We start from the raw sequence: 25,282 nt of genomic DNA on the forward strand, positions 1-25,282 counted from the left end.
CAAGGAATAGGAAAGCTCACGATGCAGAAATGCTGAAGCTTGTCAAGGCTCATGCTATAAATGGCTGTTTGGTGGCTGAGATCAACCACATGTTCAGCAGTATGCAGCCTGCTTGCCACAAGGCCTGTGTCAAGGCTCGACATCGTCTACCTTGCTCAAGTTGTATCCGACGACTCGTGCCTCGTACCCAGATTGCAAAGCTGGGGCAAGCCTCCTCCTCAACCTCACCCAGCATGCCACATTTGAACCCCATGGCTACAAGTCGGGAAGCAGCAGCCCCAGCAACGGACAAGATCATTTCACAGGCAATACCGGTAGCCTCTAACAACACATCTCTCTCGACATACCCCCCTGCTTTTGACCAACCTGCTGATGAGCGCACCACCTCTCTAAGCGCCGGGACCCCGTTTTTTGCAGTTCTACGAGCACTAGCATGCTGACCTCAGGGAATACCCCAGACACCGCTGGGTGGCCCCGCAGCCCAGAGAGACTCCCTCCAATGCCCACTACGACCTCAGCATTATGGTCTTGTGCCGACGCGGTCTTGTCTCGCACCCCTCAGTCATCACCTTGTATTATCTCACTCAGCCCCCACGCGTGTTGCACAACGACCTCGAGCATGCTGCACCTGCAAAGACCTCGCCAAGCTCTTGCCAAGCTCTTGCCATACGCCTCGCAAGCATCGACCGCACGGACCACACCACGAGCAGCTCTGCGATATGATATTGCAGAAAGCTTTATCATGTGCGTTTATTGGGTAGTACAGGTCCCATGATCCATTGCCCCTCCACCTTCCTAGAGTTTACCTTGTCTCACCGCTTCACCTCTTTACTAAATATTGCTTTGTCTCTTGACCACAGTGCGACAGAACCTCGTGGTCTGCGAGCACCTCTGCACATGGTTTTTCTTTATTTTTCTATGTTACGGTCTTGGTGCAATATTGATTTACCTTACCTTACGAGTTTGTGTTTACTATACTCTCTTTGACTTACTATAAATACCTGCCTACGACACTGCAATACACCAGTTTTGAACACCCCTCTGTTTAGAGCTCAACTTCGCACAAAGATCTCGCTCATATCGCATTGCACCAACATTGCACTTGCTCAATTTAGCACTTGTCACCTTCATCGCCGCTATTGTCAGGGCCTTCGTCGCTGCCCTTGAAGTTGCCTCGGTCACTCACACCTTGGCCCACGGTCCACCACCTTGTTTTACACGAGAGTATTCTCGTGTAACCTCGCCTCACCTCACTAGAGATCTCGATATCTTGCAGTACGTATCGCACGCCCTGTCTCGCAACTTACAAGGGTCTCTCGATATTTGTAGTAAAGTTAGCTCCCTGCCTACCCTATGTTTAGTGGTGTGTTTTGTGTTGTGTTTTCACATGCAGAGCCATCGCAAGCACATCACTGCTCTAACAAGGGACTTCCCGATCGCCACTTCAGATCAAGCTGCCTCAAAAAATCTGCCTACAACCTCAAGATAGCATACCACATCCTTGACAGACAGCGTCATCTGCCTGAAGCTCATCTCTAAGTTACATGTCCATACAGTGAGAGTTTTGGATGGCTTATATCTTACCAGATAGATGAAGAATGATGGCCCTCGGTACCCGCTGGTGCCCTACTGGTGCTACATGCCTAATGCACAGCATCAAGCCATTCTTGACAATTTCCATCTCATTTGTGACATCGAGGACTTGCGATGATACTTGGAGGGATGGGAATTCTGGGAAAGCGATGGGAGGATGCTATGGGAGGGTATCCAGGATCTTAACGAACGATACGACCACATGTGTGTTGTGTGGAAGAAACAGGCCCTTGCTAGAAGAGCCCAGATGTTGCAAGAAAAAGTGGCTGGAAAGATGGGTGTGCTAGCAGGCGAGTGTCCACATGGCTTTGCAGTGGAATGTCACTGATTGTTAACATTTGCTGGCTTGTTCATTCAGCGTGCGCACCTGCAGTCGAAGAGGATCCACTCGCAAACAGAATCAATCTTGCTACGACCCAGTTAGCTGTGAAAGCACGGTACATTCTCGCAATGTGCCTGGGCATTTAGCAGTCTACTGACCACTTCATGTCCTCTAATACGCCCTCTGCGCATGCATGCATATTCAGTGTTGTCATTGCTCCCCTCACAATTGTGGGCATATCTACCTCAGTGTGCGCATCTGACATTGTCGACGCCCAGCTTGCAGTCGCGGGCAGTTCGTCTTCAGCGTGTGCATCTGGCGTCATTGACCATCTGCTCGCAATGGCCGGCTCATCTCCATCACTGTGTGCATCTGGCGTCGTTGACGCTCCGCTTGCAATTGCATATACAACCCCCTCAGCTGTGAAACCACGGTATGATCACGCAATATGTGAGGGTAGGCAGCACTTTATTAACAAGTTTATGTGATCCAACAGACCCTCATGGCAGGCAAGCACCGTTCTCAAGGAGGTGCTTGTGAACGCGGCTCATTTGCCCATTGTACTATCCATTTTTAATCCACTCTGTTGTCAGCAAGACCAAGCAGACGTCGAAAACCAGCCGCTGCCTTCTTCACCAATCGGTCATCCTTTGCAATCAGGGCCTCAGAAGTGTTCCCTCCCCAGCATCTCCATAAGTCTGATTAAGCATCGACGTATTCTGAGTTGACTGAAGGGTTGTGACCTGATGCGGCACCACGTATTTATACCCATGGGCTGTTGCCAATCACCACACAGCCATCAAGGTACGAAATGGGTGTGTGCAAATAGTTAGTGCCATCTTCAATGTTATCAGGCAATACTGCCTGCTCCTCCTCGACGATACCCTCCAGACCTTTTGTGACGTAGGAATACAACTTCCCGCCTTCTCCCAAGTTGTGGTACCCATCCACCAGGTTATCCTGAGCATGAAATCCTAAATCTCGACCTTCTCGTCTGCAATGCAGCTTGTGTTCCTGACATATCTAGATAACAAGCCTCAGCTTGTTGTTAATGCACTTATTGATATGGTGCGAGCTCCGGTCTGTGAGATTGACTGCTTCTTCTATCTCATTGGAGAGGTGCATGAAGTTGTGGATGTGGATCGACAGCACATCACGATACCATTCGTCCCCAAATTCCTTCTCTTTATGCTGAGCAAATTCCTCCAGGTACTTATTGAAATGTTCTTGCATTAAATCCAGCTCATGAAATTTGCCCGCTTTTCCTGACAGATTGACCAGCCAATTGTTGAAGAGAGCAATCTGAGTGGCCTTTAGATACTCGTAAGTAATGTTGCAGAACAGTTTCACGAGGTAGGCAGTGTATTTGGAGTGGCCAGATCCCAAGAAGGTAAAGATCCATATCTAGGGTGAGCATCCTATGGTCAGACATCGGCAGGAAGCCACTAAGCACGATACTAACCTTTAGAACTTCCCAGACTCGTCCGATGTCACCTAAGGCAACCGTACGACAGACCTCCAAAAACCAGATGCCATCTCGCATCAGAAGAATGCTGTTCACCAATGCCCAATCACTTTGGGAATTGAGTGACTCATACTTTGATTCCTTGAGCAGAAACTCGGTATCTGAACTCTCAATATCACTTGAAGAACCCTCCACGCGTGCCGCCACGACATGATCATCCATTGCCGCAGTGTTTGGCAGGCCCCTTAATTGCAATGCACCATCGAGGTCTTTGCACAGATCCAGATCCATCACCTCCATGGTCTGCATGTCCTCTGATTGCGATGCGCCGCCATGATCATTAAGATCACCAAGCGATCTCACAGATTTGTCAAGGTTCAGTTGTATGTCTCTCCCTGTCGTACTGGAATTCATGCTGTGTATTCCCCAGGTTGGTCCTATGGGTGCATCAGAGTACCATGTGCCACCCGCTAGCTTAGGGTGCAGTGTATGCATATATGCATCTGTAGTATAGTATTGTTTCACCAAGATGTCGGCATCATCAAAAAGTGCCATCAGGCATAGCAGGCGGTTTGCGACAGCCAGGGATTCAAAGAAGGCATTCAGATTGTCAGTCCCTAAGTAATCCCTAATGGTTGGTGAATCAAAAGCGGTCAAGACTAAGTTGAAACAAAGACAGTAATTACCCCCAGCAGTCAAGAATGTGACCAAGCATGGCAATATTCAGCAGCTGCATACTTGGATAAAAATCAACCTTGCTCAAATTCAACAGAATAGGACTCGATGTTGCTCGCGCTAGGTAGCCCAAGGTAGATGGGTCGGACACCTCATGGCCAGTACCCCAGTGACACTGGAAGATTCGGATGAGGTCGGTCCATTTTGTATGCCATATCTCAAGCACTGCACGCACAGATTGGAATGACCTAAAATCACCCTCTTGCACAGATAACAACTTTTTCACCTTGTTGATGCCTTCGAAGGCTTTGCCATTGCCTGTGAAAAACAATAACTTCCTCCTGTAAGTCTCTTCAGTGATTCCTAGCTGACCCAAAAAATTGCTCAATGCTGCCATCATGCCTTGCGTAGATACCTCATTGGCATTATTTGTCCCGAGCGGCTGAACCATAGTATGTTGTTTCGGATTGATTTGGTGTTTGCATGTCTGATCATTGAACATGTGTCCAAAAGCATTGCGGTGCATGGTGAGGGCTAGCACATAGAAGATCAAGGCATCGACCCAATGAAACCTCTCGACAGCATGTATGTGCACCCAGTTGATATACTTCTCTAGTGCTTCAATCGTGAGAGTGGACCATTTATTTTGCTTGCAGTTTTCTAGCAAGGGGGCTAGCTCAAATGCTCCTGGTAGGCAGTCCTCCATCTGGGCCGCTGTTGCCCCGGTTCCCACAATCATCTGGGCTTCTCTGCCAAGAGATAGATTCCAAAGTCTCTTGTAAGCTTGTATGTTGTCAAGCACCACAATGGTTGGTTGACCATCAGTGCCGACATTGCGCAACCCCTCGTGTGCCTTCCAAGCCATCATCTTGAGTGCACGTGTCACTGTTAAATATGGTGTGCAAGCTGCCAAGCGACTGCCCACTCTATACGTCGGCTGATGGCCCCTCTATGCAAAAAGAACAATCCCTCGTAACAACAATCCCTTGTAACAATGGGAAAAGGTTTGCCCATTGATTCTTCTTGAGTACTAATGCACTGATTACATTTGTCAGAACCTAATCCTCGAGCATCAGCGCTGTCTTCCACTAGCTGTTCAAGAATCCATGCACTTACATGACAGCTTGGGCGGTACTCCTCCGACTCAGTATCATCCTGTTCCTCTTCGACTGTCTCCTTATTCACCACCTCCTGATTTGATGTTTCTAAGTCTTTGGCTGACAAGTACCAACCTTCATTTGGGTCTGACTCTGGAAGTTTTCTAATGAACTGACTCAAAATCCTCCAGGTCACTGGAGCTACTGCTTTGTATTGGCTCACCAGCTTCTCCATAGAGAAATGCTGAATGGTATCCCAGGATATGAGTAGATCTAGTGATCGGGATTTGGCTTTCCTTTTCTTCAGAACTGTTTCTGCATGATCTGATTCCTGTCTTTCCCTTTCAAGGAGGTTCTCGTGTGCTGGCTGTGTTCCAGAGCTGCTTGTCACACCGACATCGAGGATGCCATTATCTGGAGATGATCCCACAAGGTCCGCCAAATTATCGGGCTCTGTTGCTGTGCTGTCGCCATGGGGTACGTGGGTCAACTCCTCTGCTTCTTCGGCTTTGGTTTGGACATCCTTTCCAGAGGCATGTACACAGAGGCCTGACGATGGCAACACAAGGTCAGTGGCCTCGTATGCAATCTTATTTCCGACAAGCTTGAGTGCCCATGTCAATATTGTAGGCTGTGCATGTGATATCGTGTTCAACTCCGCATCCACTGAGAAATAGAGGCTTTCATTGCCATGGTAGGATGGTGGGATGCTATGATGATGATTGTATATTCCTCAAACAACATTGAGAGGCTTGTGTTTGGTGCTTCCAGAGAGAAATTTCTCGAGGTACTGGCACTGTGAGGTAGAGATATCAACACAAATATTTTGTCCCTTGTCATCGCAGAATAGGCGGCAGAGAAATTCACCCAGTGACTACCTAGTAGATTTTATGGCATTGAGGATATCTTGCATTTTTCTTTCGGGGGACTGCCAATCAGCAATTGGGGCCTTTGTATGAGTTGTATTCTGGCTGCCTGGTGTCTGTGGTATGCCATATTGTTCTGTAGGAGTGCGAGGAACCCTCCACGTTGTTTGCATCTTGAAGGAAAAGGCTCTGTATATTCTTCATAATTATCCGTAGCTTATCATTTTATTAACTATGGCACGTGAACGGCATGTAGCGGCATCACCGGCATTGCTCGGCTTGAGTTGCCTAATGACATGAATCATTCGGAAACAGCCGAGGCTGGACCTCCTGCCAAATCATCAAATTTGTGTGCAGACCTTATACACAGAACGACTGTCTTCTGTGTAAAGGTCGGCCACGGAGACTACAGCACAATCGCATTCAACGAGCACGAGCTGATACTGAGATTAAATTTTCTCTTGCAGTGACATCCGCCTTGCATCAAACCCCAGGCCCTGACTTTAAGAAGATGGCCAAAGACGATGTCCAAGACAGCTTCTGGACTATCGAGACCAACACCTTTCTAGACCACGTCCTTGGCTGGAAGACCGCTGACAACGACGTCTGTAATGTCCTCCACACGCTGAACTCGTCTTCAGCCCAGTGGCTTTCCCTACCGAAGGTTCCGAAGCCAGAGAAGGAGCTCTACTCTTCGTTTGCAGATACTGCCAATGCAATCGTCGCTGCCTGCAGCGCCACTAATCCCATAGTTGAACTCGCGCTTGACATCTCCTGGCAAGCGAGTCCTAATAAAATCCCGAAGTCTCCTGACCGGTGGTCGCCGCAAATTCGCCCTGACTTGCTGGCCGTTGTCGGACTAAAGGACGCCTGAGATGAGTTTAAGAGACTCGACACACAAATTCAAGATCTTGAGCATCAACTGGGCTCTGGGCCGGAGGAAGAAGCTGAAAAGGAGGAGTTGAAGCTTCAGGTGCGTCCGTTCTTCGATTTAAATACAGTTAATTCGGTCTCATCGCTTTGTCTCAGCGAAAGGAGGTGCTGAAGAAATGTGAGTTATAGTGGTTGCGTGTTCACGTTCCCGTTGAGATGAAACCGAAGGACAGTGAAGAGGAGATGTTGGAAGGGATACTCCAGCTCTGCAGCTACATGCGGATGGTGCTCACCGAGCAACTGGACCGGCGCTTTGCTATAGGACTTCTGTTGTGCAAGTCGAAGCTCACAGTATGGATGTGCGACCGCTCTGGTTTGGTCAGAACACGCACCGCGATCGATATCCACGCCGTACGTTTGTGTTCTTATTCGTTCTTACCCGCTCTAATGGGACATCTATTCATTTTTTCCTTTTTGCACAGGAGCCTAAGAAGTTCATCAAGGTCATTATATCTCTGTCTCGTCTTAATCCCTCTAGGCTCGGTTGGGACACGACGATGCGTATCTATCGCATGGAGACGGCTACATATCACTTCTCCACAGACAAGGACATGACCCTCGACTACTATGGTGCGAGCCCGCATGAGACAACTTGGGCTATACAAGGTCCGAGATCTGACGGAAACGAGGGCGAAGACAGGTACTTGACAGTCAAAGCTCTCAGTACCGTGCGAGCGCAGGTGATGGAAGGTCGAGCGACGATTGTGTGGCTTGTTGTGAACGAGAGAACCATGGAGGTGAGGTCTCTCGGGGTACATATAATTGACTGATCATATGTACTGACCTGACATGCTAGCGGTTTGTGCTCAAACAGTCGTGGCGTCCGGAGATGTCGCAGACTGAAGCAACGTTCCATAAATCCCTGTCCAAGCCGCCCTCTTTTCACATCTGCGATATAGTCAACTCAGTCGACATCAGAGTCATGGACGACGAGCAGGGAGGCATGGTGGTCGACGACACGGCCAATCACATTCGTCGCGGCGTGGAGGTCCGAGCCTCTTCACTCAAGAGAAATAAGTTGCCTAAAGATCCCGGAGTGTCCGAATTACGCTCGAACAAGTGCAAGAAGCCGGAGCTCGATGAGTCCCAGCCCCATGAAAGCTTTCTTTACGTTACATCGACTTCTTCCGAGGTCTTGGAATTCTCTGTCATTGCCGACGGACGATCGGCGATAAATCGCGTCTTGACGCGCACTTTGATGCGGACGTACAGGTGGCCCATCAAGTTCTTCAAAGACGTTCCCGAGCTTGTCAATACCCTAATCGATGCTGTGAAAGGTAAGCATCCTTTCAAGCTGTCCGAATCTTATGAGCATTCTGCTGGCACCGTATTGACCGCCTTTCTCCAGGACACCGCGATTACTGGTTTAGTCTTATGCTTCATCGAGACGTCAGCACCGGCAACGTGCTTATCTGTCCCAGGTCTGATGTCGATGTCGAAGATACTTGTGGTAAACTCATCGACCTTGATTGTTCGAAAACATCGGACACACGCGTAGAATACCCAGCACCAGGGCCTCCCGACAAGGACACGGCTGGATTCCTTCAACTCCTCTGGCAGGTGTCCGTAACCGACGAGGCCGCTGGCATCCTCATCGCTCGTTACCCATCACATTTCTTGATATATATAGACGTAGCTCTCAGCATGAATCCGGACCTCAGAACCGCTAACAAAAAGGTGATTGATGTCGTTTATTCGATCATACTCCAGACACTGACCCTATGACTTAGCTGACAGCAGAAGATCTCTTTTTGGAAACGCCTTTCGTGAGCTTTTATGCTGAAAATCCGACCGGCGTCTCTACTCACTGCTGTCCATCAGGATCGCCCTCCAGCTTGGGATGGGCATCTTCCGCATATAAGACATAAGACAGTGAGCAAACACCTTCGTCTATCCCTCGACTTTCGTCTGACACCAGATATTGTGCTCCAGGGCACCAGGGCTTTCATGAGCGCCGAGATTATATATCTTTCAAATGTGCGTTACGAAGGTACCGAGGCGCTGAGGTCGACGGGCCGGGTTGTCCACAGCGTCATTCACGATCTCGAGTCTTTCTTCTGGGTACTTCTTTATCTCTGCCTCACGCGTGATGGTCCTGGCGGAGGACGTCGAATTGAGCTCTCCATCAATGAACCTTTGACCGAAGAGACCAAGCCGATATATGCCGCTGTTTACTGTCTATTCGACTCCGAGGACGATCACACTCTATGGAACAACAAACGGCTGCTCTTCAACAACCCTGACGACCTCGACGAAATCATCCTCAAGTGCATACACCCGTACTTTGATTCTTTGAAGCCTCTTATCTCCAGATGGTGGAAGACCCTTCGCTTTGGATACATGACCTTCAACGACTACGTGGTGGGAAGCCTACATGACCGCGTTCTGACGTCCCTCGAGGACGAGCTCGGGAAGATACAGTCGAAGTCTAACTTGCATTCAAATTTGGATGCTGACGAGGTTGCGCGCATGGAGAACAAGACAGATAAGGAGATTCAGCGAAGGAAGGACGACCTCGAATTCATTCAACTCCGGGTTCGCCAACTTGACGAGAGCTTAAAGAGACAATCGCCGCATGCGGGGCAGCAGAGACTGCCTGCGACTCCGCTAAAGGATAACTGAGGGAACCGACAGGGCTCGGACCAAGCACCGGTCTGGGATTCGACGTCTCCGAAGGGGAGGTCGCAACATCCAGAGACGTGCACCGGTACTGTGCCCGGCTCTCCACCCACTCCTCCGCCTCAGTTGAAGAAGGTGCGAATGGGCAACACTAGCGCTCCATCGTCAGGACGTCATTAAGGCAGGTTTGTAAGTATTTACGGCCAATGAGAACACCCTCAAATGTGAATGAATGTGGCCGAGTCCCTGCGAATATGAGTCAGCGGGTGGCTACTGCAACGCATGAAAACAGATAGGGTCGCATAAGTAGCATCGAACCGAGACACCTGACCATCGATGCGCCAGTTAATATGCCGATTCTGTTCGAGGCGGAGGGGTCAGAGCAGACGACGCTCTCCTTGCCCACTGTCCTATTGATGAGGTTCGGCTGTGCAGCTCATCGTTAGCTTCATATAACGTGAATTCGACAGTCCTAATCTCACATCCTTGAACTGCATGTTTCCGAGTTCCCCAAGCTCAGCGACCGTGTCATGGGCAACTTCTGTTGGTACGAATAGTTGCACCAAGCTCATAGTCTCAGAGCCTGATGTGTGTGCTACTTCAGTCACTTAGAGACGGTTCGATACATGGAGATACGAACAGAATAAGCTGGGATATTCATTGACCACAGGGGTGCCCATGGCGGTAGAAGAATTGTAGATGGAGAGTTATAAAGAGAGATTCTGACGATGCGAGGAGGCACGCTCTTCACCAGCTTCAATGTTTGTCCGGATTCCGCAGGCTTTTCAATTTTTTGTCCGTGCTCAAATTGGCCGCAATCAGGTATTTCAACCTTTTCTATTCGCACTGATTGTCGGCAAGCGTCAGCATCGTCCCTAGACTACATTCGCTAGATTTTCCTGCGCTGAGTCGCTGACAGAACCTGACCAGGCAAGGCCAGTCCCGAGTAGTCTCTGTTGCTGACCCTATGCGCAGAAAATATTCATAGGCCAGTCCCAGCCAGGATCGCCTCATTGATGCGCACAAGTTTATGCACTATTTTCTTCGTCATTAGGTACCGCCGACCCATATTTAAATCTGGTGCTGGCTAGACCTGGAACACATAAGACGCTGTGCTCTCTAGCTAGGGAATATGACTTGAGATAGCCTCCACGACTCAAGTTACACCGAAGACATGTAACGCTCAAAGCTTCTTCTAGGTTTTTATGCCGTACGTCGTCGCATCTTGTCCTATTTCCACACCCCCTTAGTTTCCATGACAATGTTTGCAACGCGACGCAACCACACACCTTCTTACTCCCAGTAGCTCAGGCTCTCCTCTCTGAGAAATTCACATGCGCCTTGTTGCTATTGTACACGTCGCCATGGCCGCCTTTGAACTCAACATCGTCTGCGAGTTGCTCCATGATACCGCGCCCTCGCTCCTGCATCCAGACGTGAAGGTTCTGAACGGTCATAAAAAACCGCGGGATGCAGGAGTTGCGGACCAGAAGGAGGGGTAGAGGGGTGGGGCTGATGAAGCGATGGGACGCAATAGGTTAGGGAGAACCAAAAAGAGATTGCTGCCAGCGATGCTGTGAGTAGTCTTCTCCTACAAGTCTTCGTTCAACTCCATGATGCCGTTTTCCCTCCGCTCTGCGCTGCTTATTATATCTGTACAAAAACAATACGAGGATAACAAATGCCCTTCGGCTGCAACAGCTACTACGCACCGTCACCGCCCGCTGATTCTGACGTATATCTCGAACAATTTCACTTACACCGTCAAACATTTTCCTTGCACGTCCACATAAAGTGCCTGGACGAGCATTTTCTCCTGGCTTTGACTATTTTCAAGTTTCAAATCCCATTCTTTTGGAAAACCAACTTCAAACTCCCACAAATTGGAGCACACAGGGGAATAAACAGCATTCGACACGTGGCCTGAAAATATACAGCACAAGCTGTGGCATGAAAACACGAGCGCGCAGCGCTCGCCGTATGTCCGTCACGTTGTTTGCCAAAACAATGTGATTCTGACAAGCTTAGTTCCACAGGCACACCGGCCAGATGCCAAGTGTGCATTATGCGCCTCGCTCGCGTCGTCACCATGTGCCACGACAGATCCTGCAGTCGGTGTGCTAGATATGGGCGGACAACGTGTCTGCGAATTAACGTTCGTTACGGCTGGCTCATATGCAACGGGTTCGTGAAGAAAGATGGCGATTACTTTGCTATCTCACTCCTATACGCTACCTTTATTCTGTAAGGCCACGAGTCGCTTTGAGCGAGGCCCATTTCTGACAAAGGAAGGCCGCAGATTAACACAAAGCGGATGGCCAGGAGGCGCACACCAGGAGACACACTTCGCTATCCGCTGTCAGAGCAGAGGCTCAGCTGTCCTCCACGATTTCGGTGTCGAGCAAATGATAACTCAGAGTGCCTTCTTTAACACGTTCTTAATGAGGTACGCTTGGTGATGGAGTCGTGCACGCTATACATCTATCGCCAAGATTGGTGCCAATCTGCGTCCATCGAGAGTAGCGCGGGTGCGTGGTGGCGCTAGTCTCCCGAAGGCAGCAACGTTGACGATTCTCCTTCAACCTCCGACGTGGTCTCCGGATATCCGTATCTAACGGTGGCGCGTCGTCTGTACTTAACTTGTGATGGATCGTTCCATTGTCGCAGGCCACTCAAACACACTCCGATCACATTTGCGCTGTGACAAGCGTGGTCGTTGCCGGTCGTGGCCATGGTATCTAGAGGCTGGGCTGCGGAGCGATCACTAATTTGATGTGTGTAGCGCTCTGCTCATAGAATGAAGTATTGTGTAGCTCAGTGATCGCAATGACGGCTCGTCTGCCACCACAAAGGTTCATACAAGCGGCCTTGTAACTCGGCCACAAAGCGATCACGTGTCTATGTCGCGGAGTTCCGTGGCTTCGTGGCTTGCAGCGTTGATTCAAACGTTCACCAGCAGAGGTCACCATCACAAGCTTGTTCGAAACTCGGGGCCACAGTTTGTGGCATTAGTCTCCAGTACTTAAGCACTTTCTCTATCCCTGTAAGTGATTCATTCAACATCTGTTTTACTGCTCCTGACATGTCTTCGCACAAGATAGCCAGCACTCAACGTTTCAGTGCGATGGAAATATCCAAGGCACCGGCTGAATACGCTCTACTTGCTGAAGAGACTGAGAACGACTTTCACGGACCTATGCCTATCACAGAATTCTTTGACGCTTTCATGAAGACGAAGGATGACAAGAAACCTCCCAAGCGTGCCACCCAAATCTTCAAGAACATACCTAGGGTCGGAAAATTTGAGGATCACTTTGTGCGTATATGTTCCCCTTTGTTATTAGAGACCGATATTGATTATATCGTATTCACAGAAAGATGCTGTCGAGGCATCTGGAATTTGCCAGAAGCTGAGATTTGTCAACACGACCGACGATCTGGATGCAGACTTCAAACGCAAGCCAGACATGGTTGCTTACAAGAGATCTCTGCAAGGCGGTGATGTAACTGACTTTGAGCTGATGGAACTGTGCATCGAGCGCAAGCCAGAGACTAAGGACCCATTCCAGGATCTCGCTCCCAGCGCGACCTCTGGCGATACAAACACAGTCTTACATCGCTCGCAGGAGGCGACCATGAATCGAGGACAAATCTGTTCATATGCAGGCTTGCAGCTCTCGGCGCAAAACCGGTTCTTCCTGTTCACTGTGGTCTTGCTTGGTGACTATGTTCGCTTCATTCGATGGGATCGCGCGGGAGCTATTGTGACTGAACGAGTCAACTGGAGGAGAGACCCTACTCATCTGATTTTGTTCCTTTGGAAGTTCAACCGTTTCAATGACGTGCAACGTGGACGAGATACGTCGCTCACAAAGCCCATGGCGAGAGACATCAAAAGGGCGAAGAAAGCATTTGACGAACGAGCCAAGTTTCTTGCTAGGCTCCTAGGCGAGGACGAAGAGACGGCTCAATGCCTTTACTCGTCTGATGCCGCCTTTCACCAGTTTTGTATCACGGACGACGACACGCACCGGAAACACTATTTCATCATGTCGAAACCTCATTGGCAGAGCGGCAGCCCGTTTGGGAGAGCCACCGACGGGTACATTGCATATGACATCACCAGACAGAAACTTGTGTATTTGAAGAACAGCTGGCGGTACTTGGAAGATGGGATCGAGAAAGAAGGAGCCACCTATCGGCTACTCGAACGATCAGGTGTGACCGGGATCCCGACGCTGATCTGCTCTCAAGACATTCTGGGTCAAGACACGCGCACGCACGAGTACAGTTCAAAAGAGTGGTTTTGCAAGACGACGAATCCTCCGAGGCGGCACAGGCTTCACCGGTTAGTTCTGGGGGACATCGGACGGCCCTTGAGCCAATTTAGATCGTCCAAAGATCTCGTCAGCGCTATGTACGATGGGATGAAAGGTAAGTCGATGATGTCTTTGACACCTTGCATGCTTACCAACGTCTTTCTGTGCAGCGCACGATCTGGCATTCAGATTGGCACGCGTGCGACATGGGGATCTCAGTGCTGGCAATATCTTGATATCTGATTCAGGCAAGGGAATCTTGATTGACTGGGATCTAGCTATGATATTGCCAGATGTCGATGATCAGGGGGTTGACACTCAGGGATCGACGACGAAATGGCAAACGGTGCGCTGAGAGGCAGCCATGTAATTTGCCTCACAACTGAACTCTTGTCTCTAGGGAACTTGGCAATTCATTTCGGCGGCCCGACTGATGGATCCTAACAGCACGCGCCATGAACTTCGTGATGAATTGGAATCTGGTCTTCACGTCTTGCTGTACACCAGTGTCCGCTATAGAGCCAGCCACCTTCCTGTGGCACAATGTAAATTGCTCAAGAAAGCCTTTATCGAGCATTTCGACAGCAGATCCGACACCGTGCAGGGGCGAACATCCGGAGGACATGGAAAATACGAGTTTTTTCAACCAATCGGGCCTAGTGCCTTCTCTCAACCAGGCCTCAAAATATTCCTGAACACCCCGCTTGCCAGCCTCATCGAGACGCTGCGAAGATTATTCGTTCCACTCTATAGTCTCCCTGACATGTTACAGCTGGTGCCTACCATGGAGCAATCTCGGGACGCTGCCCTCGAAGTCCTCAAGACTTCGGATCGATTCATAGAGATCATCGAGGAGCACCTTGAGATGGACGGATGGACGGAGAATGATGTCAGCGATGAGCTGCGTGGCTGTGATCAATTCTTTACCGAAGCACGAGGCCTGATATTTGCGGCACGGCGTAGCTCGTTGTTGAGGGCTAACATAAAGCGCGGCAGTGGCTCTGCGGGTATGGCTAATGCGACGTCAGCGTCCCTCCCCTTTATGGCCGAATCCAATGGGGAAGACTAGTACGCTTAGTAACTTGACATGCTATTTTTCCATCGCAACTTATGCTCTATGCTTTTCGATCCCTCCTCCGTGTATATGTGATTATATGTCTAACATCTCATGTTTCACTCAATATGTCCTTCCCTGAGATTTCTAATGTCAATCTTGTCCCGTTCACCAACAGCCATCGGGCACCTCTATCCTGGACCATGCACCGTACTCTACCAGCAACGCGTTCGACGTTTCGAACCACCAAGCAGGGCCGGCATCAGGTTGCCTCAGGAATTCCGAGTGGCAGGCAGACGTTGTAATCACTTGTTATGATAAATGGATGTTTCAAAGAATTGGAGAGTCATGGCGGCTGAAGGGAATGCAGATCAAATTCGCAGCAGCGTCTAGCATTGTACTTATCAGATGTTTATGCCGACTGCTGTCAGAGGAAATCGGATGAGAAAATCGTTGTCATCGGTTGCACGGCTTGGAAGAATTGCGCGGTATGGAAGAGCTGCACGGCAATCCTGTGAAGATTTTGCGCATACGCAGCCGCAGACAAATGAAGCACAATGCCCAACCCAGCTCTATAAAAATACTGGCATTACGAACAAGTCCATAGAACAACCCGTTCAGCTGATTTTGCGCACGCGACTGACATGATCCATCAGCAGTCGTTCCATCTTAACCGCGCCCTTATGATAGATGGTATCTTCGGGATTGTACACCTTAGCGTTGTCGAACACAAGCTGAGCGTCTGCAATGAACACGTCGAGATTTTGATATTGCCCCGTTTCGAGTTTGTGCTCCATAGTTGGGAAATCTACGCGAAACAGTTGACGTGAGTGGGATTGGTCGACCAGAATGGCGCAGGAAAAGGAATAGGACTGACCCATCGGATTTTGAATTACATCGTAGTAATCCGGCACCTCCTGAGCGTTGACAGGTTCCTTGAAGGCCCAGGCCTGAGGGTGAGCCTGCAAGTCTGACAGAATAGATTCCATTGCGCTGCGCTCAAAATTCTTAGTTGAGGGGCTTGCACTGAAATGGCGTGAGTGACTAACAGAACACATCCGAAACAAGAATACACGTACGGAACATTCATATTGGGCATCCACCCGCTCTCCCCTGTTGCTCGTCAGTTGCCCCGCAACAAAAAAAGAAGTCAGTATACTGACTCAAACCTGGCACGTCCTTGGGATCGATGACGAGCCCTTCCCCCTTCCCATCCTGAAACTGTGGCAGTCCCTCGTACACAATACGACTCTTCGACATCTGTCTGACCTTTGCCAAGATCGCTTCCCTCTGCTGTGCCACGATCTCCTTCGTGACGAGGTAACCGACCTTTCGCAGCATCGTGCACTGCATGATTGTTCCGCCCTCGTAGTCCTTAATATAACCTGCCTATATGGCCCGATCAAGCGTGATGTTCTTCGAAAAACCTTGCTTCTTGAAATACCCAACTGCGAAGTTATCTGCGTATGTCAGAAAATGCATCATGTCGGGGGTAGGTCCGTCGGATATGAGCTTTGAAATGATCCATCAGCAGGGCACCGTAGCCCTATGAGATATGTCTTCAGCTTTTACTCAGATGGAAGTAAGATCGATCGACGTACCTTGACTTGATCTGCCGATGCCGTCGCGAAAAAAACGATTTCGGCGAAGCCACGATGGGGGAGCGGCCGGTAGCAAATTCCGCCCACGACTTTATATCCTCTTTTGCAGATGGCGAGACATTTCGAGTTGGAGTCGTAAACCAGGCGAGCGATGTATTCGCGGGGCATCGCAGGTAGCTGTTTCTGGAACAGCGTCTTCAGGTTCGTCAGGATGACGAACGATCGCGGCTGCCCATCATTCTCGATAGGTAGGATCTTGATCACACCCTTCCGCAGCTCCTTTGCCGAAATTTTCTCTGGTTTCAGGGGGGGCTATAAGAGAACATCAGGGTGAAGGAGGATGGTCCATGAAGAAGCTCACAGAGATCGTAGCTGCACTGGCTGTGTCGACGGTTACGCCTGTTGCTAACAGATCCAGCTGCCCTTCGTCTAATTGGTCTTCCATTTTGACCGGTGGCTCATGTCCGTTCAGCTGCAAAAACTCCCCGTTCATCTCTGCTTGTTGCTCACCTGTGGGTGGCGGTATTGACGCCGAAGCAGTCTGTGCTTTTGACTTCATACTCGACGCCTTCTTGCCGCTGCGTCTTCCATGCGGACGAGTGCCGTTGCTGGAAACGTGTGTCCCCACCATTCGGGATGCAAAAGGCCTGTTCTCGTCTTCGTCGTCTTCTGCGTCGCTCAATGAAGATGAGGAAATACGTCGTCTCTTTGCGGGTGGCTGTAAGAGTTCCTCGTCAAGCTGCGAAGAGACCGATGAAGGTGGTAGTTTGTCTGTGGAAGAAGGGGCTGTAAAGTGATACATGCTCCGCCGAGTTAGATGCGCATCGAGCAACGGAACGCAGCCACAGTTGCTGAGAGTATGTGCCTCGATTGCGGGGAACTTACCGGGTGACGCCACTGCTTCCGTCAGGGGACTCGTGGCGGGCTCGGGCAGTTTGAATTGTGATCGGAGAGTTTCCGTTTCTGTGTCTATGTAGTCAAAATCCAGCAGATTCCCGCTGGCCTGTGTACAGATGGATTACAGGGACGATGAATGCTCGCAAGACATTGCACAAAAGTTATTCAAACTCAGCACCTGATGCACGGACGCGAAGGTTTGCGAAAATCCGCCTTAAATTGCTCCAGAAGCAGGCCAATCAAGCCACGGATCACGCACCTCCAATCGTTGCTCGAGACGCACTGCAATCTCCGCCCGACGCCCGAACTCTTCTCTGCCCAGTTTGTCCGGGTCCGCACCATGCTCTTTCGTGTCATGCCCGCAAGAACACTGATGGAGGTATTCCGTGGGACCATCCTCGTCGTCCGAATCATACTCTACAAGGTTGGACAAGGAATTCTCCGGCTGTTTTGGTAGGTCGTCGCGAACCACATCAGACCCGTACGGAGGCCGGAGCCCCGAGGAAGAACCCTCGCAAACCTCGCACGAGACGTAGCGCGAAATCCTCGTCGATGTAGACACTTCGGGGAGCGAAGCTAGGTCATTGGAGGCGGGATAGAGTAGCTTCACGGTCAAAGTGGTAGAGTCACGGCTTGAGTTATCAAACGGGAGAACTGTTCAAACGTCGGCTCCTGGTGTCACACGTGGTTATCTTATGTGCCTCTTCAGCGATTTGCTTCCGCTTCCGACTTCGCATAGTCTTCGCACTCCACACTTCCTCTGGGAATGTACTAGAGACCTCTCTTCAGCATCGCGCTCGTTCTCTCTATATTCTACTAACAGCAAAAAATCTAGCAATCACTGTAGGCACCATCTCCACTCAAGGGGCTACACGATACAAGCGACTCCATAAGCAGATTAGCTGGAATGAGGACTCGCAAGGATGTTTTCTGGATTCAGCTCAGGATGAGGATCATACGTCAGCGAAGAACTCTGTGCTGGGCTGACGTCTGTGCCATTCCCCGAAGGCCGGCCAGGGCTTTGTGTGATCCTGATCCTCTTGTTCACTGCGTCGTTCTCAGCATCTGATCTCACCGGCCTCTTTTCCAGCGCAGCCGTGGGCCTCATAAGCTCCTCTACCGCGAGATGGAGACTGTTGTACAGATCGACGTCAAAGCCCACACACCGTAGACTGAAGCACGGGACGCTCCACTCGCCCGTCTCGTAGCGCCGTTTCATAGTCATTTGAGCAGGTAACAACGCGCTTTGATCTGGAGGCAGGCCGGCACTCGCTACTTGCCGACAGTGTATCACTTTTGTCTGTTAGAAAAATAGGTATCATCATCAAGCAAGGGCTGAGTCGAACAGACTATCTCGTTTAAATTCATCCACTCTGACAACTGCATCTCGCTTACCGGCATAAACGCGCATAGGTATTTCCCTAAGTACATCCACTACAAATCATCATTGAAATTTTATAGTAGGGCTACATATTTTGAAGTGCGCTCACCATGTTTGGTGTACTCTCGATCACCAGGTCAACCGGCGCGTTTTCCCGTACTTGTGCTGTTGGATAAAACCAGTGTCCATGCATCCCACATTCTTCTACGCAAAGGGGCATGCAGATCGGCGGACGACGAATGAAGTGGATATCGCTGAGCTCATGCATGTTCATCTTCACCTTCGATGCACATGAAGAGATACACACCTCTGCATTGACGGTCTATCGCCGCTGAGCTTTACATGACAATTCGATGCATATGAGTTGAAATACGTGGACTGAAGAGAAAGCTACAACTAAACTCCTCAATACGCACCATGAGCGACACCTTCGGACCAAGCGCGTCCAACAGTGTCTCCGGAAGCTGGACAGGCTTGATGCCCTCAAGAAACACAGGATCAATGAATGAAACAGGCGTGAATTGCCTCGACCTTGGCCCTCCTACTTTGATCAGCCTCCGCAGCCAGAGCATTACATTGACCATAGAAGTCCTCGATCTAGAGACGCTTTTCTGATGAACACAACTCAGGCATAGATGCAGAGTATCACACCTACTGTTTGAGCGCCTCGTTCTCCGCCTCCAGATCGGCGACCTTTCCGACCGTCTCTGTCCTTTCCTTCTCGAAACGCACAACTTCTTCCTGCCACTTGTCCTTTTGTTGCTGCGCCTTCACGACTGTCTTGTTCAACTCTTTTTCGTAGGCAGCCCGGACGCGACTTTCTGACTTCAATTGAGATACGAGCGTCTTCAGGCTCTTCTGCTCCTGCTGGAGCTCGTTCCTATCAGGCTGCGTAAAGAGGTGTCGCTGTTTCAGACACACAGTCACTGCCTTGTCAGAATCCCGGCACGAAGCTTCAGAAGAGAAGAATGTGATGCATATGCGAACCTTGAGCAGATCAAGCTCTTTCTTCGCATCTTGATACTTCTTTGCCCAGAACTTGACCATTTCAGGCGCGTAAGACGCGTCGATGGATATTCTGTTACGCACAGATACGGAGGCAAGTGGAGACTGATCAGATTCGTTAGTTCGGCTAGGGCCAGTATGGTCCTCCACGGTGGCCGCCATGTCAGTAATTTTGAAAACCAAAGAGTCTCAATAGGGGAAAGCAAGGAAAGAGACACAAAATGCAGATTCAACTTTGATCAACACAGTGGAGAGTGTTTGAAAGTTGAGAATCCAAATGCAACTTTTCCTTTTATGGGAGCTGTATGGCACGAAATTTAATCAGATTGCATCACAATTTCTGTCGTCTGAAACATGAAATACACCCTCGTAAATTTGTATGTAGAAGCAATTACGGTCTGGAGGCGAAGTTAGATATATCGCCATGGCCGACGTCTCTACTCTAATTGACAATTGGCATGATATGCCTCAGCTCGCCAACCCATGGCTCTGGTGGGTCCCATTCGATGATATCGACCTCCTGAATTGGAGACCGCAATGCACTGCGTTGTTTGAGCACGTGGGTGAAGAGATATAGAGTGGGTATGGGTAAGGAATGGAAGCGATGCAACTGTATAACCTCAAGACTGGGGAAAGGGATACATTCACTGTATGAGTTGGCTGGCGTCTGCTCGGTAGCTGTGGAGTCTATATTTGTCTTCATAGCTGTGCAAAACAGTGGTAGAGTAGATTCGGAGAGGGAGGTGTGTTTCAAACTCTGAGCATGTCCAACTGCATCACGAAACATAGCTAGGGTCCAGCGGGGGTCTGCATCTAGGGAGAGGGTCTCAGTAACCTGTGTGAACAAAGCTCGTAAAATATCACAACTAATCAGAGGCCACGGAGATACATCGTGCAGTGTCAGAGCAATGAACACCGAGGAATAGGGCGCTGTGTAGAATTCCTAATTTTTAACTGGGTTAATAACAGGTGTTAATAACGCATTAATAACACGTTATTAACAGGCATGTATCGGACCCCTTGGTTTTTAAGGTTAATAACTAACTTCCCAAAATAGCAATATATCTCGAATTTGTTGTTATTTAGTTGAATCTCTGTTTCCAAATGATTGTCAAACTCACCCCCTTGCCCAGAGGAGGTGGTGGGGGCAGAAAAGAGGGCATACAGTGCCATTCTTGTCATCCTAGCACTGTTTTTGTTAGCAGTAGCTGACACATGACACATGAGTAAAGTATTGTTAGTTGGCTGAATTCTGGAGGCATATGAATGACTTTTGAGATTTTATGGGTAGTGCCTGAACCTAGTCCAGTTGGGGTGTATTTATTACAGAATATAGGAGCTTGAATGATGTCCAACTTGCATCATGGTAGCTTTTCTGGTTCCGCTGCAAGGGAAGGTTAGACTAAGACACCCAACTCCATAACTCCTTTCTCAAATGCTCTAGCCATCTGAGCCTCTCCAATACATTCAGGCTCAGTTTATAGAATGCATAACACTTAGTGAGCTATGGGGCATCATTTTGTTGGCCCATTTTCTCGATTTTACTTTTATTTTCCCACACTCACAATATGTAGTTATTGATACTGGTTATTAACGTGTTATTAACACCTCCTGGTTAATAACCGGTTAAAAAATCCTGCGGAGTTCTACACAGCGCCCTAATCCTGGAGGATACTCAATACTAGTCTCCATGGCCGACCTTTACACAGAAGACAGTCGTTCTATGTATAAGGTCTGCACACAAATTTGATGATTTGGCAGGAGGTCCAGCCTCGGCTGTTTCCGAATGATTCATGTCATTAGGCAACTCAAGCCGAGCAATGCCGGTGATGCCGCTACATGCCGTTCACGTGCCATAGTTAATAAAATGATAAGCTACGGATAATTATGAAGAATATACAGAGCCTTTTCCTTCAAGATGCAAACAACGTGGAGGGTTCCTCGCACTCCTACAGAACAATATGGCATACCACAGACACCAGGCAGCCAGAATACAACTCATACAAAGGCCCCAATTGCTGATTGGCAGTCCCCCGAAAGAAAAATGCAAGATATCCTCAATGCCATAAAATCTACTAGGTAGTCACTGGGTGAATTTCTCTGCCGCCTATTCTGCGATGACAAGGGACAAAATATTTGTGTTGATATCTCTACCTCACAGTGCCAGTACCTCGAGAAATTTCTCTCTGGAAGCACCAAACACAAGCCTCTCAATGTTGTTTGAGGAATATACAATCATCATCATAGCATCCCACCATCCTACCATGGCAATGAAAGCCTCTATTTCTCAGTGGATGCGGAGTTGAACACGATATCACATGCACAGCCTACAATATTGACATGGGCACTCAAGCTTGTCGGAAATAAGATTGCATACGAGGCCACTGACCTTGTGTTGCCATCGTCAGGCCTCTGTGTACATGCCTCTGGAAAGGATGTCCAAACCAAAGCCGAAGAAGCAGAGGAGTTGACCCACGTACCCCATGGCGACAGCACAGCAACAGAGCCCGATAATTTGGCGGACCTTGTGGGATCATCTCCAGATAATGGCATCCTCGATGTCGGTGTGACAAGCAGCTCTGGAACACAGCCAGCACACGAGAACCTCCTTGAAAGGGAAAGACAGGAATCAGATCATGCAGAAACAGTTCTGAAGAAAAGGAAAGCCAAATCCCGATCACTAGATCTACTCATATCCTGGGATACCATTCAGCATTTCTCTATGGAGAAGCTGGTGAGCCAATACAAAGCAGTAGCTCCAGTGACCTGGAGGATTTTGAGTCAGTTCATTAGAAAACTTCCAGAGTCAGACCCAAATGAAGGTTGGTACTTGTCAGCCAAAGACTTAGAAACATCAAATCAGGAGGTGGTGAATAAGGAGACAGTCGAAGAGGAACAGGATGATACTGAGTCGGAGGAGTACCGCCCAAGCTGTCATGTAAGTGCATGGATTCTTGAACAGCTAGTGGAAGACAGCGCTGATGCTCGAGGATTAGGTTCTGACAAATGTAATCAGTGCATTAGTACTCAAGAAGAATCAATGGGCAAACCTTTTCCCATTGTTACAAGGGATTGTTGTTACGAGGGATTGTTCTTTTTGCATAGAGGGGCCATCAGCCGACGTATAGAGTGGGCAGTCGCTTGGCAGCTTGCACACCATATTTAACAGTGACACGTGCACTCAAGATGATGGCTTGGAAGGCACACGAGGGGTTGCGCAATGTCGGCACTGATGGTCAACCAACCATTGTGGTGCTTGACAACATACAAGCTTACAAGAGACTTTGGAATCTATCTCTTGGCAGAGAAGCCCAGATGATTGTGGGAACCGGGGCAACAGCGGCCCAGATGGAGGACTGCCTACCAGGAGCATTTGAGCTAGCCCCCTTGCTAGAAAACTGCAAGCAAAATAAATGGTCCACTCTCACGATTGAAGCACTAGAGAAGTATATCAACTGGGTGCACATACATGCTGTCGAGAGGTTTCATTGGGTCGATGCCTTGATCTTCTATGTGCTAGCCCTCACCATGCACCGCAATGCTTTTGGACACATGTTCAATGATCAGACATGCAAACACCAAATCAATCCGAAACAACATACTATGGTTCAGCCGCTCGGGACAAATAATGCCAATGAGGTATCTACGCAAGGCATGATGGCAGCATTGAGCAATTTTTTGGGTCAGCTAGGAATCACTGAAGAGACTTACAGGAGGAAGTTATTGTTTTTCACAGGCAATGGCAAAGCCTTCGAAGGCATCAACAAGGTGAAAAAGTTGTTATCTGTGCAAGAGGGTGATTTTAGGTCATTCCAATCTGTGCGTGCAGTGCTTGAGATATGGCATACAAAATGGACCGACCTCATCCGAATCTTCCAGTGTCACTGGGGTACTGGCCATGAGGTGTCCGACCCATCTACCTTGGGCTACCTAGCGCGAGCAACATCGAGTCCTATTCTGTTGAATTTGAGCAAGGTTGATTTTTATCCAAGTATGCAGCTGCTGAATATTGCCATGCTTGGTCACATTCTTGACTGCTGGGGGTAATTACTGTCTTTGTTTCAACTTAGTCTTGACCGCTTTTGATTCACCAACCATTAGGGATTACTTAGGGACTGACAATCTGAATGCCTTCTTTGAATCCCTGGCTGTCGCAAACCGCCTGCTATGCCTGATGGCACTTTTTGATGATGCCGACATCTTGGTGAAACAATACTATACTACAGATGCATATATGCATACACTGCACCCTAAGCTAGCGGGTGGCACATGGTACTCTGATGCACCCATAGGACCAACCTGGGGAATACACAGCATGAATTCCAGTACGACAGGGAGAGACATACAACTGAACCTTGACAAATCTGTGAGATCGCTTGGTGATCTTAATGATCATGGCGGCGCATCGCAATCAGAGGACATGCAGACCATGGAGGTGATGGATCTGGATCTGTGCAAAGACCTCGATGGTGCATTGCAATTAAGGGGCCTGCCAAACACTGCGGCAATGGATGATCATGTCGTGGCGGCACGCGTGGAGGGTTCTTCAAGTGATATTGAGAGTTCAGATACCGAGTTTCTGCTCAAGGAATCAAAGTATGAGTCACTCAATTCCCAAAGTGATTGGGCATTGGTGAACAGCATTCTTCTGATGCGAGATGGCATCTGGTTTTTGGAGGTCTGTCGTACGGTTGCCTTAGGTGACATCGGACGAGTCTGGGAAGTTCTAAAGGTTAGTATCGTGCTTAGTGGCTTCCTGCCGATGTCTGACCATAGGATGCTCACCCTAGATATGGATCTTTACCTTCTTGGGATCTGGCCACTCCAAATACACTGCCTACCTCGTGAAACTGTTCTGCAACATTACTTACGAGTATCTAAAGGCCACTCAGATTGCTCTCTTCAACAATTGGCTGGTCAATCTGTCAGGAAAAGCGGGCAAATTTCATGAGCTGGATTTAATGCAAGAACATTTCAATAAGTACCTGGAGGAATTTGCTCAGCATAAAGAGAAGGAATTTGGGGACGAATGGTATCGTGATGTGCTGTCGATCCACATCCACAACTTCATGCACCTCTCCAATGAGATAGAAGAAGCAGTCAATCTCACAGACCGGAGCTCGCACCATATCAATAAGTGCATTAACAACAAGCTGAGGCTTGTTATCTAGATATGTCAGGAACACAAGCTGCATTGCAGACGAGAAGGTCGAGATTTAGGATTTCATGCTCAGGATAACCTGGTGGATGGGTACCACAACTTGGGAGAAGGCGGGAAGTTGTATTCCTACGTCACAAAAGGTCTGGAGGGTATCGTCGAGGAGGAGCAGGCAGTATTGCCTGATTCTAACCTGAAAAGCTAGAAGGTTCAGGGTAGGACAGGGGTATGGCAGGGCTAAAGAGGCCATTAAGAGGTGAAGAAGCCACCCATGCCAATATACACGGCTGACATGAC

General features: G+C 49.1%; 12 protein-coding genes across 12 annotated transcripts; 6 read left to right on the plus strand and 6 right to left on the minus strand.

Moving 5' to 3' along the window:
- Nucleotides 1-233: 233 nt before the first annotated feature.
- Nucleotides 234-723, plus strand: HETIRDRAFT_109216 (uncharacterized protein; the record flags this gene model as incomplete). The annotated part of the gene is made up of 2 exons (XM_009546260.1): nucleotides 234-406; nucleotides 459-723. 2 exons carry the CDS (start codon nucleotides 234-236, stop codon nucleotides 721-723), a joined length of 438 nt encoding a protein of 145 aa, XP_009544555.1.
- Nucleotides 724-2,938: 2,215 nt separating this feature from the next.
- On the minus strand, nucleotides 2,939-4,923 carry HETIRDRAFT_314095 (uncharacterized protein; the record flags this gene model as incomplete). Its single annotated transcript, XM_009546261.1, has 3 exons — nucleotides 2,939-3,319; nucleotides 3,378-4,008; nucleotides 4,067-4,923. The coding sequence occupies 3 exons, from the start codon at nucleotides 4,921-4,923 to the stop codon at nucleotides 2,939-2,941; spliced, it is 1,869 nt and encodes a 622-aa protein (XP_009544556.1).
- A 1,606-nt stretch (nucleotides 4,924-6,529) lies between these two features.
- Nucleotides 6,530-10,065, plus strand: HETIRDRAFT_458383 (uncharacterized protein; the record flags this gene model as incomplete). The annotated part of the gene is made up of 10 exons (XM_009546262.1): nucleotides 6,530-6,871; nucleotides 6,935-6,991; nucleotides 7,048-7,056; nucleotides 7,108-7,302; nucleotides 7,374-7,688; nucleotides 7,748-8,228; nucleotides 8,300-8,628; nucleotides 8,682-8,717; nucleotides 8,773-8,823; nucleotides 8,884-10,065. The coding sequence occupies 10 exons, from the start codon at nucleotides 6,530-6,532 to the stop codon at nucleotides 9,571-9,573; spliced, it is 2,505 nt and encodes an 834-aa protein (XP_009544557.1). The 3' UTR covers nucleotides 9,574-10,065.
- An 839-nt stretch (nucleotides 10,066-10,904) lies between these two features.
- On the plus strand, nucleotides 10,905-11,072 carry HETIRDRAFT_408748 (uncharacterized protein; the record flags this gene model as incomplete). The annotated part of the gene is made up of 1 exon (XM_009546263.1): nucleotides 10,905-11,072. One exon carries the CDS (start codon nucleotides 10,905-10,907, stop codon nucleotides 11,070-11,072), a length of 168 nt encoding a protein of 55 aa, XP_009544558.1.
- Nucleotides 11,073-11,530: 458 nt separating this feature from the next.
- On the minus strand, nucleotides 11,531-12,502 carry HETIRDRAFT_408749 (uncharacterized protein). Its single transcript, XM_009546264.1, has 4 exons — nucleotides 12,239-12,502; nucleotides 11,870-12,099; nucleotides 11,608-11,814; nucleotides 11,531-11,553 (listed from the first exon to the last, which is right to left on the minus strand). The coding sequence occupies exons 1-2, from the start codon at nucleotides 12,301-12,303 to the stop codon at nucleotides 12,009-12,011; spliced, it is 156 nt and encodes a 51-aa protein (XP_009544559.1). The 5' UTR covers nucleotides 12,304-12,502; the 3' UTR covers nucleotides 11,531-11,553; nucleotides 11,608-11,814; nucleotides 11,870-12,008.
- A 42-nt stretch (nucleotides 12,503-12,544) lies between these two features.
- On the plus strand, nucleotides 12,545-13,586 carry HETIRDRAFT_408750 (uncharacterized protein; the record flags this gene model as incomplete). The annotated part of the gene is made up of 3 exons (XM_009546265.1): nucleotides 12,545-12,613; nucleotides 12,668-12,886; nucleotides 12,945-13,586. Coding segments are annotated over exons 2-3 (766 nt in total), but the record flags the coding sequence as incomplete, so codon positions are not given.
- Nucleotides 13,587-14,059: 473 nt separating this feature from the next.
- Nucleotides 14,060-15,116, plus strand: HETIRDRAFT_408752 (uncharacterized protein). The gene is made up of 2 exons (XM_009546266.1): nucleotides 14,060-14,235; nucleotides 14,290-15,116. Exons 1-2 carry the CDS (start codon nucleotides 14,170-14,172, stop codon nucleotides 14,956-14,958), a joined length of 735 nt encoding a protein of 244 aa, XP_009544561.1. The 5' UTR covers nucleotides 14,060-14,169; the 3' UTR covers nucleotides 14,959-15,116.
- Nucleotides 15,117-15,435: 319 nt separating this feature from the next.
- On the minus strand, nucleotides 15,436-16,386 carry HETIRDRAFT_439391 (uncharacterized protein). The gene is made up of 4 exons (XM_009546267.1): nucleotides 16,107-16,386; nucleotides 16,023-16,056; nucleotides 15,821-15,969; nucleotides 15,436-15,751 (listed from the first exon to the last, which is right to left on the minus strand). The coding sequence occupies exons 1-4, from the start codon at nucleotides 16,294-16,296 to the stop codon at nucleotides 15,561-15,563; spliced, it is 564 nt and encodes a 187-aa protein (XP_009544562.1). The 5' UTR covers nucleotides 16,297-16,386; the 3' UTR covers nucleotides 15,436-15,560.
- A 13-nt stretch (nucleotides 16,387-16,399) lies between these two features.
- Nucleotides 16,400-17,346, minus strand: HETIRDRAFT_165815 (uncharacterized protein; the record flags this gene model as incomplete). The annotated part of the gene is made up of 3 exons (XM_009546268.1): nucleotides 16,400-16,489; nucleotides 16,545-16,856; nucleotides 16,906-17,346. The coding sequence occupies 3 exons, from the start codon at nucleotides 17,344-17,346 to the stop codon at nucleotides 16,400-16,402; spliced, it is 843 nt and encodes a 280-aa protein (XP_009544563.1).
- Nucleotides 17,347-17,451: 105 nt separating this feature from the next.
- HETIRDRAFT_243535 (uncharacterized protein) lies at nucleotides 17,452-18,051 on the minus strand (the record flags this gene model as incomplete). The annotated part of the gene is made up of 2 exons (XM_009546269.1): nucleotides 17,452-17,547; nucleotides 17,701-18,051. Coding segments are annotated over 2 exons (447 nt in total), but the record flags the coding sequence as incomplete, so codon positions are not given.
- A 288-nt stretch (nucleotides 18,052-18,339) lies between these two features.
- On the minus strand, nucleotides 18,340-19,989 carry HETIRDRAFT_312297 (uncharacterized protein; the record flags this gene model as incomplete). Its single annotated transcript, XM_009546270.1, has 6 exons — nucleotides 18,340-18,741; nucleotides 18,792-18,875; nucleotides 18,932-19,076; nucleotides 19,130-19,158; nucleotides 19,239-19,419; nucleotides 19,478-19,989. 6 exons carry the CDS (start codon nucleotides 19,987-19,989, stop codon nucleotides 18,340-18,342), a joined length of 1,353 nt encoding a protein of 450 aa, XP_009544565.1.
- A 3,024-nt stretch (nucleotides 19,990-23,013) lies between these two features.
- HETIRDRAFT_311808 (uncharacterized protein) lies at nucleotides 23,014-24,998 on the plus strand (the record flags this gene model as incomplete). The annotated part of the gene is made up of 3 exons (XM_009546271.1): nucleotides 23,014-23,870; nucleotides 23,929-24,559; nucleotides 24,618-24,998. The coding sequence occupies 3 exons, from the start codon at nucleotides 23,014-23,016 to the stop codon at nucleotides 24,996-24,998; spliced, it is 1,869 nt and encodes a 622-aa protein (XP_009544566.1).
- Between the last annotated feature and the right edge of the window lie 284 nt (nucleotides 24,999-25,282).

This window comes from Heterobasidion irregulare (assembly GCF_000320585.1).
Source record: "Heterobasidion irregulare TC 32-1 unplaced genomic scaffold scaffold_03, whole genome shotgun sequence".
Taxonomy (NCBI): domain Eukaryota; kingdom Fungi; phylum Basidiomycota; class Agaricomycetes; order Russulales; family Bondarzewiaceae; genus Heterobasidion; species Heterobasidion irregulare.

Coding starts and splice junctions, on each gene's coding strand:
- HETIRDRAFT_408749 (XM_009546264.1), bottom strand. CDS start 12,303: ATGGCCACGACCGGCAACGACCACGCTTGTCACAGCGCAAATGTGATC. Junction 12,100..12,238: donor ATCGGAGTGTGTTTGAGTGG/CCTGCGACAATG, acceptor CGCCACCACGCA/CCCGCGCTACTCTCGATGGA.
- HETIRDRAFT_439391 (XM_009546267.1), bottom strand. CDS start 16,296: ATGCAGTGCACGATGCTGCGAAAGGTCGGTTACCTCGTCACGAAGGAG. Junction 16,057..16,106: donor CAAGGACGTGCCAGGTTTGA/GTCAGTATACTG, acceptor GACGAGCAACAG/GGGAGAGCGGGTGGATGCCC. Junction 15,970..16,022: donor ATGCCCAATATGAATGTTCC/GTACGTGTATTC, acceptor ACGCCATTTCAG/TGCAAGCCCCTCAACTAAGA.
- HETIRDRAFT_408752 (XM_009546266.1), top strand. CDS start 14,170: ATGATATTGCCAGATGTCGATGATCAGGGGGTTGACACTCAGGGATCG. Junction 14,236..14,289: donor CGACGACGAAATGGCAAACG/GTGCGCTGAGAG, acceptor TCTTGTCTCTAG/GGAACTTGGCAATTCATTTC.